This window comes from Bactrocera neohumeralis, chromosome 5 (assembly GCF_024586455.1).
Source record: "Bactrocera neohumeralis isolate Rockhampton chromosome 5, APGP_CSIRO_Bneo_wtdbg2-racon-allhic-juicebox.fasta_v2, whole genome shotgun sequence".
In the NCBI taxonomy this organism is placed as follows: domain Eukaryota; kingdom Metazoa; phylum Arthropoda; class Insecta; order Diptera; family Tephritidae; genus Bactrocera; species Bactrocera neohumeralis.
This window is the reverse complement of record NC_065922.1, coordinates 35,498,979-35,517,487: the sequence shown is the minus strand read 5'-3', so window position 1 is coordinate 35,517,487 and position 18,509 is coordinate 35,498,979. Positions and strand designations below refer to the sequence as shown.

The following is an 18,509-nucleotide window of genomic DNA, read 5'->3' as shown; positions in this document are numbered from 1 at the left end:
TTACCATATAGTGTTAAAAAAATGTAATTTTAAGCTTCATTAAATTCGGGAAATAGTGAAAAAAGGTTACAGCTGTTCAAATATGAGTGAAAATAATGAAGAAATTCGCTATATTTTGAAATTTTTGTATAAAAAAGGGAAGAATGCCACGCAAGCCACCAACGAAATTTGTGAAGTTTACGGAGACGATGCTGTATCAGTTCGTGTAGCACAACAATAGTTCGCTCGCTTCCGTTTCTGGAAATTTCGAAATTTCGATTTACACTGATGAAAGTTTTGCACTGATGGAATAATTTCTCTAGCGGAAAAATGGCAAAAATTGGTCGACCAAAATGGTACATATTTGGTTCATTTATTTATTATTATAAATATAAAAAATTAAGTTGAAGTTTGATTAGAAATACGAAAAGACTTTTTCGACTACCCAATATCTTAATAATTAATACAACGCCTATAGAATTTTGTCCTAAATGTTCATTGATCTTAGTAGCTAGGCTAAGTGCGCCGTCTTTAAATGCGTTTTTCGCTAAACAGTGTTTTAGAAGTCGAAATTTCTTGAGAACTACTACCGATCTTCATGAAATTTTACACAGATCTTTGAGATACAAATCTTAAAGACGGGGACGAAGGATTCTTTTTCGATTAAAACTACATAAATGGCGTCGCAATGGCCGAGTTTAATATATTTTTTTTTTCAATAATTTCAGAACATCTTTGTTAATAGTGCATACTTTGTTTGTAAGAATAAGAAATTCTAATAAAATATTTAATTTTTATATAAGAAAAAAAAATTTTTTTAAAAGCTGTTTTTACCCGAGGAAACCCATGTAACCCCTTAACTAAACACTTCGAAGGCAAACTTGCTGTTTCGTCATTTTCGTTGAATTAAGCATTTCTGAGGTTATTTTTTTAGAGTTATTACGCTTTTAGTAGTTTCTTCTATTCCACTCATATCACGTTGGCCATTTTGATTGTCATTGCTCTCATAACTTATGATAGACGGTATCGGACAAAACATTTGAAGAGCGAAGTTCTAGATTTTTTTTGTACATATGCACATTCAACGTTTTAAAGACCGGCCACAAATCTACTATTGAAAAGTATTCTATACCCCTTCAGTTTTCAGGATATCGACCTGAAGTTTTACACATGTCCATTTCTCCTCAAGAAGCTGCTCATTTGTTAAAATCACTGATATAATTTAAATTCTTGATTTTGAACTTTCTTAAAAGTCAAAAGCAATTTTACCATGTGTTTCATCTACCTAATATAATTAGTTTATAAACAATATTAAATAGTCCACTTACTCAACTATATTTAGCACAAAAAAAATCAGAGCGAGCTAATGGCACCAAAATTGAGCTTGCCAGCGCAATTATTGCGTAATTATATTAATTTGCATTTTATAATTGCCTGAATAGGAAGCACAAACACATATGCCACACCAACACATACATACACACACCGACAATCAGCTAATGCAAAATTTGAAATTCATTAAAGCAAATGCAATTACCCAAGGTAAATATTAAATGTGTATGCATTTATTAGATTTGTATTTGTGTTTGTATACAGCTGCTAAACATTATCATTATTAATAATATATATTAACTGGAATTATTCGCACGCACTCCTATGTGTGTGTGTGTATGCAGCATACCACATATAAATAAATAAAGCTTTAACCATGCAGTTGTTACACAACAAATTTGAATATACAAATATAGAACTTCGCTGCTGTGGTCCTTTGAAATACTCGCGCTCATCCACGAACTCATATACATATATACAGACTTTGCGGGCATTACATGCCATTAAGCATGCGCTGATTAAATGGTAAAAGGTAAAATTAACCGCTTACAACATGCTGCGACCGAAACAGAAAGCAAATTGTTGTTGCGCACACATCGCACATTCACAAGCATCACCAAGGTCGCCAAACAAGGCCGTCGCTCGCTGGAAAATCGACATCGCCACAATCGCCGCCCTCATCACTCTCCTCGTCTGTCATGGCAGCAGCGCCACCAACATTATTGCTGTGATTATGCAATGCCCTGCGGGTGTAGGGATGCATTCGCTGCTTGCCGTTGGCTGCCGCACGCGCTGCCGCCTCCCAAATCCGTTCAAAGTTGGAAACCGCCGAAGCGGATATTTGCATTTGTTGGTGTCGGTTGTGTGCTGCCGTCGCTGCTAGTAGTGGCTGTGGTGCTACTGCTGTGGTCGCTGCTATTTTGCTTAATGCCGTGGCAGCTTCCGCTGGATGCTGGCGCAGCGCTGTGCCGAATTTTTGGTAATGCTCATTTAGGTTATTGGTCAGGCGGCAGCCGACGGTTGGTATACCCGCAACTGGCTGCGGCATGTGTGCGGTTGCCGAAGTGGTTGTTGCATTGGCCGTGGCCGCGGCGGCAGCTACTGCCGCTGCCATATTTGGCACATAACTCGCAATATATTTAATTAAATCGCCATTTGCATGTTTGTTTTGTTGATCGTATTTTTGCAGGAAATGGGAGACTTCCACGGCGCAGTGCTGAAAGCCGGCCCAGAATTTCTCCATATTCAATGTGTCGCTATGGCGTACAAAGAGTCCGTTTGTCTCGCGTAACCGATGTAGATGTCGCACTGTGAGCTCCAAAATGTCAGCTTTCTCTAGTTTGGAGAGATTTTCGCCATCCTGGAATTTGGATAAGTAAAGGCATCGAAATTTATAGAATTATTTTCATTATTTCATTTTACATAATGTTGTAAGTTTGGAGATTATTTTTGAGGTGCACGATATTTGGGACCTGTCTAACTGCTCTTCTTCTATTCATTTGTGCTTTTGCATCCTGCTAAGCCAAATTGAAATTTTCGCGTCACTAGTGGCTGTCAAAATCTCAAACTTGAAGAGATTTTCTATCTGGGAATAAAGGTTAACCTCGAGAAGAATTATAAACTGTGAATTTCAACCTAAAGACATTTTCCGTCGGGGAACAAGGGTCAATCTTGAATAGAATGTGGTGAACTCGGAAGCCTGAATCAGAAAAAAATTTGCCTATAACTACAAGTTGAGTTATGTGTAGAAGTTCACGCAAAACTAATTCGGCTGTGTAAACTGACATTCCGCAATACCAAAAGCTCCGTCAGGATGGGGATGGACCCCTCTGAGCCGTTCGACACCAAACGAGGTTTCAGACAAGGCGACTCCCTAGCGTGCGACTTCTTTATCCTTCTGCTTTCTTCACGTAGCAAAAAGAATCGAAGCAAATGGGTCTGGTAGGGAACGAGGGTAATACCAAATATCTCCTGTCATGAAATAAACAGTCGTCGCACTCACAACTTGGCTACCACGTTACCGTTGTGCCATAACTTCGAAATTGTAGATAATTTCGTATATCTTGGAACCAGCATTAACGCCAACAATAATGGCAGCTTCGAAATCCAGTGCAGAATAAATCTTGCCAACGACTGAGTCTGTGAAGTAAAGTCCTCTCTAGGCGTCCCATCTCGCTATATGGTGCAGAGACATGGAAGATGACAACATCTGATGAGTCGGCGTTAAGAGTTGTCGAGAAAAAGGTTCTGCGGAAAATTGATGGCGCATTGGCAACGGCGAATAATATTTATAGGACGTGTGTCAACGGCTTAAGATTCGTAGGCTTGTTGGCCGAGTAATGTTTTCCGACAGGTTCCAACCACCTAATCGTTGAGTCGTTTGGGAACAGAAAATATTGGTAGTACAAGGGTACTTAGAGAGCTTCTCTGCATCTGAAAAACTGTGCAAAGAAGTACTTTGACTAACTTTAGTCAAATAAGATCACATTTGTTAAGGCTAAATGTTATTTCAGACGCTCTTTATCAAAGCTGTACGTTATGGTGGATAGCGAAGTGGAATCATCTCGTCACTTCCTTCTCTATTCCCCAGTTTTTGACAGACTGAGATTGAAATATTTCCGAAGACACAGATTTGGCGAACCTAGCGAAATTGCAGTAGACGACATTAACCGCTTTAATAAAGTTACGGCTTCGTCGATGGTCGTCTGGTGATCCACTTTTAGGGATTTATGGGTAACACAAAGGACACATAACTGTCCAATTGAGATTTTTTTTCGATTTTGGATCAACGCCACGACCTGACCTAACCTAACTCAGCACTCCAAATCTGAGTGCCAATAATCCCCTGCGACTCATTTGAACTCAAAACCAATACAATTCAACTGGAAGAAATCTATCATTTTTACTCAGAGCTTTGCGCATAAAGTAGTCTGTGTTTTTTAATCTTTTTTAATATCGAGGTTATACGAAAATTCTCGGGTTCTTTTAGAAATCTTCTTAAAGATTGATGGGTAAAGACTTGTGCGAAAAAATCAGTGAACAAAGTAGTAATCGTAAGTATAATTAGAAATCAAGTTAAATCGTGTTAAGGACCTTACGGTAAAGAGACAGCCGTGGACTCTAAGTAAAAAGATTTTTCTAATATAATTCGATTTTGTTCAGGCAACGAGGCAACAAGACAACCTTAGTACTTTAGGACTTTCTGAGCTGAAAAAGCTTCCTATGAATACCCAATAGCCGTTCTGAGGTGAATAATATTAGAAGATCCAATATTTATCCAAATATAAGATGAAATACGTTTTAGTTAATGTACTAGGTTAGGTTTAGGTTAGTGTACTAAATAATTAGCAGCCACGCCAACAGACTAGAAACAATATCTATTGCAGAATCTGTCAAGAGGTAGGAGAAGAGACTAAAGAACATATTCTATGCGAACGTAAAGAAAATAATCACAACTAACGGTCGAGGGTTTCTTGGCGATATCTCAGAAGCCGTAGAAATACAGCTTTTTGCTCTGATGAACTTTATCAGGAGCACAATGTGGTTCAGACAAGACATACAAGAGTGTAGAGATCTAAGTTCCGGCGGTTTCATAATGAACCTCCTAAAGGCCTAGCTGAAACGACAGACAGCTACTCCACCTACCTAGCTACCTTAAAAATGAGTTTTTCTACCACAAGTCCGATAGCTGTTTGATTTTCTAGTGAAATGATCGAAAAAGTTTCTAAGCTTGCTGGAGAGCCAACAAAATGGTCATTATGCATCTAATAACAGTGCTACCTCAAATATGAAATCAGTGGCATATTTGTTTTGTCAACTACAACTTACCGCTTGCAAAGTGCTGGTCATTAAATCCTTCAATTCATCCAAACATTTATTGATGCGTGCACGCCGCTTACGCTCCAGCATCGGTTTCATGATTTTGCGATATTGGTATGTGCGTGAGACTGGCTCCAGCGGTAAGCCGTGCAACATAAAATGATGCGGATGATGATTTGGCGCCATTTTCGTGTGATAACTCATGCATGGAATCACTTTGGAACACGATATTAAAAAACACTGTTTTTTATTGATATTATATTTTTCAATATTCACTTGTCAAACACTGATCCGCATTCATCAATTTATGTATATTTTTTTTTTTAATGCGTTGTACTTTTAAAATATCACTTTTTTACTTTTAACTTTTTACCTACTTTAACCTTTTTACCCGCTTTCTTAACTTTTCACCGTCCTTTCTACGAACTTAACCAGTGCGCGTTGATAGCAAAAATGATCGTGAGCGCACGATAAGTTGACTTTTTATTGGAGCCCCCCCACAAAATACAAATGCGCTCTCGCCAGCAATTGTACTCGCGCGCACGCTCACTTCCCATTCGTTGGTCCAATATGCTGTGTGGGCCCGTCCGACAAGTGCGACGACCAATCGTCGCGTGCGCTACTTGAAGAAGCGACCACTCCAACCCGATGCCGCCGCATACATGGAGCTCGTGCACGCTATCTTTCAACACGATCGTGCATCACTCGCCGCTGATCACCATCGATCAGCTTACGATCTTCGTTGCTGCAGAAGGCAGTAGTTGTAAGTGCCTGCACAGCGGGAGCTATTCAAGGCACGAGCGTCATGCTTAACTCCAACTTTATTGCTCACACACCGCCGTTCTCTCTCTCCAGATCACTGACTGGTCAACAACAATAAACATAACTATTGTGCTCTCCTCAAGCGCTTGGCAGAGATTATTATTACACAGTTAGGCAGATAAAGTTTCATGAATGAAATTCCTTCGCTCCACAATAGTATTTGTATGTATGTAAGCGTGTTTTTGGCTCACCGTATGAATGAATTTAATACACAATACGGTAGTCAACAAAGCGTTGCGTGGCAGAGTCGCACGATTCTGTAGCTATTGTTGTTGTTGTTGTTTGGCTGTAGTCAGCAAGTAGTGGCGTCAAAGTGACAAAGTGTCTGCCTATGTGCCACTGCACGAGTGTGTGGCAAGCAACACTCGTGGGACACAGTTGACTCAGCAATGCGTTGCATGCCTCCATGTGAATGCTAAGCGCTGTGTTTATATTTATTTGTGGGTTCATTTGTTTTTGCCTTTCTACAGCGTTTACTAACTGACGTTAGTTGTTTATGTTTCGACTGACTGTATTCCCTTCTGTGTGACGCCGTGCGTTTTTCTCTTGAAGTTCTTTCTGCTGCGCTACTGTATCTTGCCGTATTCAAGTATTCTGTGAAAGCCCAACACACTTGTACGTTTTGATGTATAAGTCCATATGATAATAATGGCAATGGCAACTAATAAAAATGCTGAATTGCGTATGTGAGTGGTGTCGGCAAGTAGTCAGTACTGACAATGCGCTAATCTCGTTATGAATACCGTTTAGTTGTTTTTCTTTATTAACGAAGGAATCGGAAAAAACGCAATAAAGTGACACAGTGTTCTTAGGCGGTATTTACGACTGTACCTCAATAAATATTTACATGAGAGCATAGACTTTGACTTTTACGCTCGTTTTTACGTCGTATACCTTGACTGAAAAATTAGGCGATACAAAAAGAATACAGATTGAATGTTTCGACAAGAACGAAGCCGCTATAAAGCGATATTCGCTGTATGCGCTATATTAAAAGTTCCAAGAAGAATTTTACGTTCTCGAAAAATTTTTTAGCGATGAGACCCATTTCCAGCTTAATGGGATGCCAAAAAAAAATTGCCTCAATTTGGGACGAAAGGCAACCTAATGATATCAAAAGCTCTCGATTGATTATCCAGAAAAAAAACGGTTTTGTGTGGTTTGTGGGCCTTAAAATCATCAGTCCATATTTCAATGGAAACACGATCCGGTGAGAAAATATCAAAAATTAAGAAAATGGCGACCATTATCGCGTCATGTCATGATAATTGCCTATTTGATGCCTGAAATTGAATTGACGGCGCCACTTCTCACACATCGCATTAATGAATTAATTTATTGGGAGAACACTTCGGTGAGCAGATCATATCACATTTCGGGTCGATCGATTGGCCACCAGGATCATGTGTGAGGATATGCTAACGCTAAATCTATGCCAACAATCCCGCTTCTATTCAGACCTTGGAGCGTGTCATTCCCCAGTTACCAGTCAAAATGCTCGAACGAGTCATCGAAAATTTTAATCCAAGGATGGACCATTTCAGTCGAAGCCGCGTCCAAATTTAAAAGAGATAATCTTCAAAAAATAAAGGTTAGGAAATGTTCTTTCAATTGATAATAAACATTCCTTACTCCGTATCCTCCTTCTGGCATTGAGTCCAACCTAAGCCCGGAAAAATTGTTTTGCTGAGTTTTCACTTAAAAACTTTATCCAAAATCTAACTTGTTAAGGTGCAATAGATAAAGCTAGCTTAAGACCTGCTCATGCCTTAAGACATATAGGAAGTAGACCACATGTTATGTGGACCATTCCATGCTATCAACGCACAACTGATGCCTGAAGCGGAGCAAGCCCTTAACACTCGCATTACCAGTGAATAGCATATTGGAGAACAACCCATAGTAAGCAAAGATCAATCACATCGTTCTGAATATTGTAACAGCTTAGAGTTCAACTTATCCAGAATTGACCCTGACATACCGAATATGACCCGACATCCCAAATATGCGTTCTACGAGCAATGAGTCCCTGCATAACTCGATCCACATCTTTGCATGCCTATCCCCAATGCTCCTCTCCCAGTTCGACTCCTTAGAAACAACATATTTCCTGGATCTTTATCCTTATCTTTAACATAATCGTCGGTTTTATTTTTTTTTAATATGAACCAATGAACTTCTGGCCCTAGAATACACCAAACAGTGACTTTTTGACAATGTATAGGCGTCTCAATAATGGCTTGCGGATTACCAACACTCAAATGCAACAAATTTTTTTATTAACATAATAATTCAATCAAAATTGAGCTTCGTCGATTAACAAAACTTTCTCGTGAAAATCGGGATCGGAGGCACCTTGGTTTCAGCCCGTTTTCCGAGCTTACAATGAGCTTGTTTTTCGTTCGGTTACCATTCTTGCACGGGTTGGGTTTTGCAAGCCCACAAACAAAGATCCTTTCTTTTGTTTTCGGCGATGGCGGATGGACTCATAGGGGTCTCCTTAGATACTCTCCCCATATATAATATACATATATATATATAGTATAAAGTTTAGACTTCGATTTTGAAAAGTTCTACAAATTTTTTTTATTTTTTTATTTAATAATTTTAATAGCATTTCTTACACCATATGGGAACACTGTAAGACATTATCGCGTACGTGCTGTTCTGGTATGTTAATGTAGTGGTGGCGCGCATAAATATGAGTAAATACGTCAACGACTCCCGTGGGATAGTTGACACCATGGGAGGCTGCTGTCACTGCCAATGCCACTGCCACAAGCCTACATATTTGTGTGCGTATGTAAGTGTGTTAGTGTGTGCTGTTGCAAATGCCGCTATTGACGCACATTTTGTTTGTGTGTTTTAATAAGAGATCGCCGCACAGCGCTGAATAATAATAATAATAAAAAACATGAGCTTAAAACCAAACAAAAACAATGGAATGCAAATTATGAAAAAAACTGTAAGCGGATATGGCAACATTGCGGAGGATATAAATACTCCATGTACTATATATTAAGAAATCAAAGCAAAGGCAGGAGAGAAGGCAACATAAATTCACTAAAAAAAACAGAAAAAAAGAATTAGAGCGACACAAAATTTCTGCAAACAGAAAATGAGTAAAGAATAAAATATAAAGATATGTAAATACTTATTTACAGGGAATTTCAAAAATTGGACACCTTCGTAGACACCCTCAGCAAGCGCGCTGGGTGGCTGTGAAGATAAAAATTACCAATATTTCGTCACTCTTCTGGTTAAGCCGCAGGCCATGCGACCGGAGTCATTGTCGTAGTTGCGGACAGAGGACAATCGGAGAGACATTCACAAGGTGCTAATTTAACAAATTGGCAAATTACGACCCTTTGACCTCATAAAGACGTTGTAATCTTACATGCAGCACGACTGGCGTTTGGCTGCTGCTGCAACAGCGACAACAACACTAAGCGCGTTGCACTCACGCGATGGCTTCACGTGGCAGTTACAGCAGTAGCTCCATTCACAGCAGCAAGAAAAAATGTAAAAAAAAAAAACACAAAATCAGAAAAACAACAACCAAAACGTTAACGCTTCGGCTCTTTCCTTATATTTCCTATAGCTTTTTCCTCGTCGTTTTTGTTTTTTATTCATTATTCTATGGCTGCGCAACAGTAATTCCCACGATCTGAATTGAAGCTCACGGGCTCGCGCGAGCGCACACATACACGTCGTTACAACTCCCATTGTTAATCGAGTCCAAGTTGGTGCCGTCATGTTATTGTTGCTACGAGTTTTTGTGTTTTTTGTTTTTGCTTTGCTTTGCAATGTGATCACATCTTTGCGGCAATTGGCATCCGTTGTCGAGAGCGCGCGCAACACATTCATAGTTATTATTGCCTAAGCGACATCCCGCAAATGCTGACCCAGCAATTGGCTACTTCAGTGGTGAACAACAGCAGCAGCAGAAGCAGCAGCAGCATCATCAACAGTAAACATTGTGGTACAAGCACACAAAATAAAAATAAACACACACAACTTGAGGCGAGATGCGCTGGCAACAATAAAAACAACGTGGAAGTGGCAGCTGAGGCGGGTAAAATTACGCGCCGCCAGCAATTCACACATCTTTCTCAGCCAAAAAACGAGCAACACTGTAGTCAATTTGTGTGACAGCAGGAAGCGAGTGTAAACAAAAATGGCAAGGATAAAAACTTGTGATTTATTCGGCATCGAGTTCGGTAGCCAAATAAACAAGTGAACTTTGAAAACTAAGACTTAAACTCCGACTTTAAGATTTTTTCTTGAAAAAAATTACGTTTAAGTTAAAATTTACTTTTCCATTACAAAATTTTTCTTCACCTCCACTTTCAATAATGTTTGAACACCGTACAAAACACGAAAGTGTAGAAAAAACCAGAGCAAAGTCAATGATCGAATATTGTAGCGTGGCTTCCTCTGGCACGTGCTGTTTGTCATCGCCTTTTAATTTTTTTGCCGACGTACTCGTGAAAGAATTATCACCTATCTCAGGATTTTTTGGATTAAACGATTGTTTCCTCTTCTTAGGTCTATCTTTTCTACGAACACCTTCCGTTATCTGGGTTCTAGACACTTTAAACGGCATTTTTTATCGAATAAAATTCACAACAAACACTTATAACCTCAAAATGAACTTCGTAGTTTAACGAGAAATCACCAAATGAAATATTTTCCAGTAGTTTACCTTATATAAAGAAAAAAAGGGACAAGAATTACGGCTAACAATAGATGAGCTGCAGCTGCGTTTTACCTACTGCGCCCTCAGCCTATACCTGACCTCGAGCGTCCACCTTTTCAAGGCTGTATCTCCGAAACTATTAGTCGGATCAACTTGAAAATTTAGGACAATATTCCAGAGATGCTATAGAATTTAATAAGTAAAAAAAATTTCGATTTTTTGAAACTGTGAAACCCATGTAACCCCTTAATGTTTTCGTGGAAGTTTCAAATGTCCAAATTTAACTTCTCACAATGGACTGTATAGCCGTAACCATGGTCAACATTTCCACTCATAACCCATTAACTCGAAAAATATTCGCAACCATTGGCTTTCGGAGACAATTTCAGATTTTTTTAGGTCTTAATTTCAAATGGAACTCCCCAGAACTTAAAATGGCCTTTTTATAAAGAGATCGAAGAATGACGCTGGAACTAAAAAGCGCTTTTTATAAAGAGATTGAAAAATGTTTTAAGTAAAACTTAGTTGGTTTATTTACTAGAAAGTATAAGATCTTAGATGCGTATCTCCCACTTTCGAAATCTCACGGTCTACAACCTGTTGATAAGGTGAAATATCTAGAGCTTATCCGTCATAAAAAAACTTTCATGGGGCCCAAATATTGAGAAGAGAGTAAAGAAGGCATCGGTTGCCTTATATTGTTGTACAGAAGCTATAGGAAAATGGTGGGCTCTCACCAAATTGGATACGCCAAAATTGTCTCCTTCTTTAACTGCACTCCTGAAAACTTGGTTCCAGTATTGCACAGGCTAATTGTGGTAGCTTTGTTTCGGCTCACATACCGCTAAGAATGTGTGAATGAAGAGGAGTCGCTAGAGAAGAGATATCGTTCCACGACAGTCGAGTCCAGGTAACCGGAACGGTCCCGGAATTTTATTCGGCCAAGGACTGTCAATTCGGCAGAATTCTGCCGTTACAATCACAACAACAAATGCAGTGGACCTTTTCAAATGCGTCGAAGCTAGGAGGGAAAGTTGGAGGGGGAGTTTCAATAAATAGTTCCCCTATATTGCTACGAAGTGCACCAGGGAAGTGAGCATTCACACCACCAGCAGAGCGGTAATACTACCTCTGAGCTCGTTAACTGTGCACTCAAATCTAGACAAGGAGTGTCTGTCGTCACTAGAAGTAGCACTGAGCTTATTCATCATCTGACTCGTTTGGATGTCTGGTCATAGCGGAATCAGAGAAAACCGCAAAGCCGATGGGCTGGCTAAAAGGGGTACCATGTCTCGTTCACATCAGAATCGGACCGAGTTGAATGTCCATTGACAACTCACATTCCAGCGGTTTCGCATGCGCTTAGCAGGCACTGGTCGGCGATTAGCTTCTGTGCTACTGCGAGATCATTTTGGCACAGAGTTGAATAGATAAGATCTACTGAACTACTTGCACTTAGCAAAGTTCTTCTTGCCGCAATCGAAGGAGTTCGAGAAAATATAACCCAAATTTACTTTAGCCATCTCATCTACTGAATTTAAACTGGTGATATATGAGAAGTAGCCGCGGTTGTTCTGCTTTCTCCAGGCTGGACAAGGAAGCACAGAAAATTGGTCTGGCAGTGAACGAGGGCAAGACGAAATATCTCCTGTCATCAAACAAACAGTCGTCGCACTCGCGACTTGGCTCTCACGTCACTGTTGACAGTCATAACTTCGAAGTTGTAGATAATTTCGTCTATTTAGGAACCAGTATTAACACCACCAACAATGTCAGCCTGGAAATCCAACGCAGGATTGCTCTTGCCAACAGGTGCTACTTCGGACTGAGTAGGCAATTGAAAAGTAAAGTCCTCTCTCAACGAACAAAAGCTAAACTCTATAAGTCGCTCATAATTCCCGTCCTGCTATATGGTGCAGAGGCTTGGACGATGACAGCAACCGATGAGTCGACGTTACGAGAGAAAAGTTCTGCGAAGATTTATGGTCCTTTGCGCACTGGCCACGGCGAATATCGCATTCGATGGAACGATGAGCTGTACGAGATATACGACGACATTGACATATTTCAGCGAATTAAAAGACAGCGGCTACGCTGGCTAGGTCATGTTGTCCGGATGGACGAAAACACTCCAACTCTGAAAGTATTCGACGCAGTACCCGCCGGGAGAAGCAGAGGAAGAGGAAGACCTCCACTCCGTTGGAAGGACCAAGTGGAGAAGGACCTGGCTTCGCTTGGAATATCCAATTGGCGCCACGTAGCGAAAAAAAGAAACGACTGGCGCGCTGTTGTTAACTCGGCTATAATCGCATAAGCGGTGTCTACGCCAATTGAGAAGAAGAAGAGCCGCGGTTGTAGTCCGATTTCGTGTAACATAGGAATGTCCAGCTAATATGAGTGATAAAATTCAGTCAAAACTTGTTGAGTAGTTTGTGAGATATAGGATTTCGCTCAAAGGTGATCGCTGCCACCTCCATTGTCCAATTTTTACATCGCTTCCTGTGAAACCTCTAAACATTTCTAGTAGTTTTCAACACTAACTGACAAGTGGACGAAATTTTCATACGATTTCACTCATAAGGAGGTGTCAAAGGAATTAGTCCTGAGAAAGATTAATCGACATAGCACTCTATGAAAATTTTCAACCTACAGATGCCCCGATATCCAATTTTATTTTAGTGTCATCCATTGAGCTATAACACCTACGTCCCTCGAGTGCCACGAAATACGTGTTCCAAGTTTCGTAAAGATATCTTAATTTTTACTTGAGAGATCGCTTGGCGAAGAAACAGTCGCTTGGAATTCAACCTTTCTCATCATCCTGTTCTTTATATATACCATTAAGATAACCCCATATCTATCTCGTTCTGATACAAGTTTCTTATATTATTAATGTTATATACATAGATCATGATGACGAAAGGTTTACTGTACTGCAAGCTCTTAAGACATCCGAGAATGTGATATGTGTGTTAATTCAGTAATCACTTCCTCTTCTTAGGGCGTTTCACTTGTTCATATATAGGATTGATATCTCTCCACCAAATGCAGAAAAAAGCTAAGAAGCACCACCTTTTTTCTGAAATGGTGTGAATATATATATGTATATACCATATATGTACATATATAATTTTAGCATAAGGTCCGAATATCTTCGAGGATAAATCCTTTGGAACAATTCTTAAATCTATTCTTTGGCATAGATAATTCCGAAGTGAATGAAATCCAATTATTTTTACTCAAATATCCGTAATAAGCTCACAAAACTCTACTCGCCTCGTGTCATTAGTTGCCCGGCTACTTGCAACGCCCAAAGCGCATGCCTGTGTCCCCCAAGAAGTGTGCATTCCACAATGTCAATACCAACGCTACAATGCAGCAATAAATCAGTTGCACACTTCTACGACGACGCAATGAATTTCAAATGAACTCAGCGATGGCGATTGTTATAATTGTAATTGCATGTGACACAGCGTGGAAATGGAAGAACACCGAGGGAATAGACAAAACGCAGCAGGAAAAAGTGTATAAAAATAGTTGAAAGCAACACCAACATGAAAAGTGTAACACTTGTCAGCAACAAAGTAATATTTATGAAATCACATGCGAGACTGTGGTGTGTTGCACACCTGTTGCAACAAATTGGAATGTGCAGCGTTTGCTTTCCCAAGCCGCGGAGACTAAATCGAAGTGGAGCAAATTCAAAGGGGCTAATGTATTGATGGTCAGGTAGCTGGTGACAAGCAGGATTTGTAGCTGACGTTGGACATTGCAACAATGAGTTGTTGTAAATTCATATTTATGCAAAAAAATTAAAAAAAAAAAATATTTAATATGGCGACATAAACAAGGTCCGTTATGGATTTTTTGTTAGTGATTAGGTTGAATGACAAAGCAACATTGTAGCGTGGAAGTTCCTTATCTTTACTATATTACATATTTATTAATAAAAACATTTACACCTTTTCCTGTAGACAATATTATGTGAGAAAGGCTCGTGGTCACGTACGTGCCGCAGGCGCCTTTGAGTTGTTAACCCGGTCAGTTAAAAGAACAGTAAAAGCGCGCGTAGCTACACAAACTAAATATCCTTAAAATAGCATGGTGTGGAATTCCAAACAACAATGTTGCCACTATTTGAGTACAGGGTGATACTATGAGTAGTCTTTTTTTAAGGAAATCAAGTACCAACTAACGGGTGATGTAAGTAGATCTATAATACTTTTTTTGGCAGATCACGGGTGAGTCGTGTCAAGCCTTCATGTTATTTTTGCTCAGTATTGTTTGACATCTCATTATGGGAAGACTTACGTTTACAAATCGTTCAACTTTACATAAAATTCGACCGAATAGATTATGTCCAGCACTCAGTGAAGAAAATGTAGCGACTGTAGCTAAGAATGTACACAAAGACCGTGGAGAGTCGATTCGGCGCCATTCGTAGCAACTCGGAGCCGAGGTCTTAAATTGAAAGCGTACAAAATAAAGCTTGTGCCAGAACTTAAGGCGCTCGATCTTCCCAAGCGACATCGCTTCGCTTTATGAGCTCTTGAAAAATTTTAAGAAGATCCGACGTTTTCGAGCCAAATCTTTTTCCGCGATGAGGGCCATTTCTGGCTCAACGGGTTTCTAAACAAGTAAAATATCCGCATTTGGGATGAAGAGCAACCTGAAGAGATTCAAGAGCTGCCATATCATTAAAAAAAAGCGTTTGGTGCGGTTTTTGGGCTGATAGAATCATCGGTCCATACTTCTTCTAAAATGATGCCGGTGAGAACGTAAGCGTCAATGGTGACCGTTATGACGCCTGAAATCGAAGCTTGTGATCTCAGCGGTCGATTGGCCACCAAGATATCACACCACCAGACTTTTTCCTGTGGAGATATGTAAAGTACAAAATGTTATGCGGACAAGCCCGCTTCGTTTCTGACCTTGGAGAAAAACATAACGCGTGTCAATCGTCAGTTACCAGCCGAAATGCTCGAACGAGTCATCGAAAATTGGACTCAAGGGATTAACCATCTGAGAGCCACGACCAACATTTGTGGGAAATAATCTTCAAAAAAACAAAAATGCCAAAGAATGTTCTTTCGTATCATAGTAAACATTCCCCATTAAATTTGAAGTTTCTGTGTTTTTCTTTGTAAGAGCAGATTTTATATGTGTCCGAAAATCTGTGCTAGATAATCAAAATAAGGAACCGTTTGTAACAAAAGAACCCAATACTAAACCTTTCTTCTTTTTAATCTCAGTTCATGAACCTTAGAACTTGCTTAGTTACAAGTATTGGTTTCGGAATGACGAATAATCAACTTAAATGTAACTATATCCTCTGGTTATGCTGGATCAAATCAAATTCAACTGTAAACAGGATAGACCAGTTATACAAGTAAAAGCAAGTAATGCTCTTCAAAAGATTTTCTTGCATTTAAAAATGTAAAAATCCTTTCGATGAAAGTACTCAAAGGTTTGGTAAGACCAGTTATTTCGTATGCATATTCTCACATACATATATATTTCATATTTCTTAAACTACATACTTGCATACTAAACTTCAGATAATAACTAATCCATACTAAGTTATAATAAAGTCCTTCCATAAAATTCTTAAGAGCGTAAAGCTGCTATTGGATGCTAGTTACATCATATTCTGACACGATCTGTCTTTCAGTTCATCTGTCTGCAAATACGCCAATTAGTCTCTTAGGTTTCGAGATATCATTCAGAAACTTTTCCCACGTCCTCCTCTCCCTAAGGAGTTGATTATTTATCATAACCGCCGATATCAAACCACTACAGGAATAGTGTTGTCATACAAACTGATCAACAAATAATTTTAACGAATTTTTGTATAGATTATTATCCAAGAAATAATCCTCATTTAACTTGTTCAGATTCGACGACTATAATATACGTATGGCTACCATCTGATCGATCAAAATCAAGTTCTTATTTGGAAACCTTTTGGACATTGATTATTGTCCAAGGCTACACCACCAATCTTGTATGCATAGATTTTTAAAAATGACTATGAGCTTTCCAATTTAAAATGATTTTTTTCGTTTTTGAAGAATTTCCTACTTAATCCACAAAACTAAATATGTTTTCAAATACTTAATTGAAAGCGAGATAAATATTTTTCTATCTGATAATAAGAAAATTGAAAACCGTTAGTCAAAGGATATTCTCGCTTCGATTATGAGCTCATATACTTGGAGATCCATTCTTCTTAGAGGTGTCTGCCAACCAACATTCGTTTGTTTTTACTCACCCTAGTACTTTTCTTCTAGCAACTCATTAATTATATTTCAATGGAAAAATCAGAGTACAAAGTGCAAAACTCAAAGACGATAAGTGTAAAAAACTGATAGTGTATCTTCTATTGACAAAGAAGGATCAGATATATTTCTATTTCTTAGCCGTAATATCATGTCGGTGGGCAGAAGTCGCTGGAGAAGGTACGTAGTGAGCTTTTTCACGTATGGATCGAAGCTCAAGTGGTAAGTTGGAAAGAGAGTATTCTGTCGGGATCTCTGAATAAAATCTCGTTCCAGACTAGCAGACAATGTACTTTAAGCAGAAGTGGTAGCTATAAAGTTAGACGATAATGCACTTCTGAGAAGTTGGCTTTTTTAGGTAAGGACGCGGGATCATATTGCACTTCGTTGGTCAGGTCTTGAGCACTTTATAAAAAGCTTGCAAAGCTATTTATGGTAGCAAGCAAATCGTCGGAAATTATCCATATCTAAATTCCATAAGGATTGGTACGAGGAGGAGTTATCTTGTTTTCGTTCTTCGTGCGAGCTCAGCAAACTGGTCAAAGTTGCACTGGGGAAGTTGAGGTTTCCCGGCGAGTTAGCTGGAATTAATATTAACCGCCTCTATAAATTTATAGCATGCTCTAGATTCGTTTTGTCTACCTAAAAGTTCTGGGCATCACAACGTACAAGCGTTTCTAGCAGTCCAAGTTGGATTTATCATGGCTTCAAGAGAATAAGGCCTATGTAACTAACTTAACCTAACGTAATATAATGCAAGGGGAAACAGTTTCTCCAATACTACCAATCACTGGTACCGCAAAGAAAACTTTCAAATGTCGATAGTTTAAATCAGTTCTACCCAGTCTTCCCAACAATTTTAGAATGGATTTTTCGCTTATAAGTTTGCATTCACTCAAGATACATATATTATATACTAAATATGTTTTCCGCTTCTTAATCAACTGATTGTAAATCTAGTGTTACCATGTAACAAAAACAAATATTCGAAGCAGAAATCAGCAATACTCACAAGAGCTTCAACAGAAAGTCACGCTTGGTCAACTCAATGCTCATCACAAATCTTGCGACGCATTCTAATCTCACGCATATCCATTGATTCATTCATGAATTCAATAGTCTTGTTGCTCTTTTTGTTTTATGTATATATATACATAACTTTTAACCACATTGACTTACATAAATAAACAAAATTGTACATATTTGCATAAGCAGAGGCTGCGCTACTGCTGGATGGTAAAATAATAAACTCGGCGTAGAGAAACAAACAACCAAACAAAATTCAGTCAAAAGTAAATAAACTTTTTAATAAATTATTCATTGCAGCCGAGTTGAGGCAGGCAGGCGCGTGAGCTCCGCAACCATCACAGCCAACCAACTCACCAAACTGACAGATCGGCGCGAACGTGTTGCGCATGCCAAGTGTGAAGGCCATCGCGGCGGCCGATCGCCAAACTGCAGACGGCTGTTGAAAAAGATGAGCAAAAACAATTGAGTTGTGTGAACTGGAATTGAAAGACGTGCTGCGCTTGCGCGTGGCCAGTCGCAAGCAATTCGCTGGCGTTTGATGTCTTGTCACG

The 18,509-nt window shown here is 39.3% G+C and overlaps 1 protein-coding gene and 1 long non-coding RNA gene across 2 annotated transcripts in view; both read right to left on the bottom strand.

The window, feature by feature from the left end:
• The window catches only part of LOC126759875 (uncharacterized), a 565,378-nt gene that overhangs the window by 489,591 nt on the left and 57,278 nt on the right, over positions 1-18,509 (bottom strand). The gene's annotated exons all lie outside the window — the stretch shown is intronic.
• LOC126759856 (transcription cofactor HES-6) lies at positions 1,529-5,723 on the bottom strand. The gene is made up of 2 exons (XM_050475022.1): positions 5,140-5,723; positions 1,529-2,671 (listed from the first exon to the last, which is right to left on the bottom strand). The coding sequence occupies exons 1-2, from the start codon at positions 5,332-5,334 to the stop codon at positions 1,925-1,927; spliced, it is 942 nt and encodes a 313-aa protein (XP_050330979.1). The 5' UTR covers positions 5,335-5,723; the 3' UTR covers positions 1,529-1,924.

Excerpts from the sequence above, each read along its gene's own strand:
- LOC126759856 (XM_050475022.1), bottom strand. The coding sequence starts at position 5,334 with ATGAGTTATCACACGAAAATGGCGCCAAATCATCATCCGCATCATTTT. Across the intron at positions 2,672-5,139 it reads TGACCAGCACTTTGCAAGCG|GATGGCGAAAATCTCTCCAA; the intron begins GTAAGTTGTAGT and ends TCCAAATTCCAG.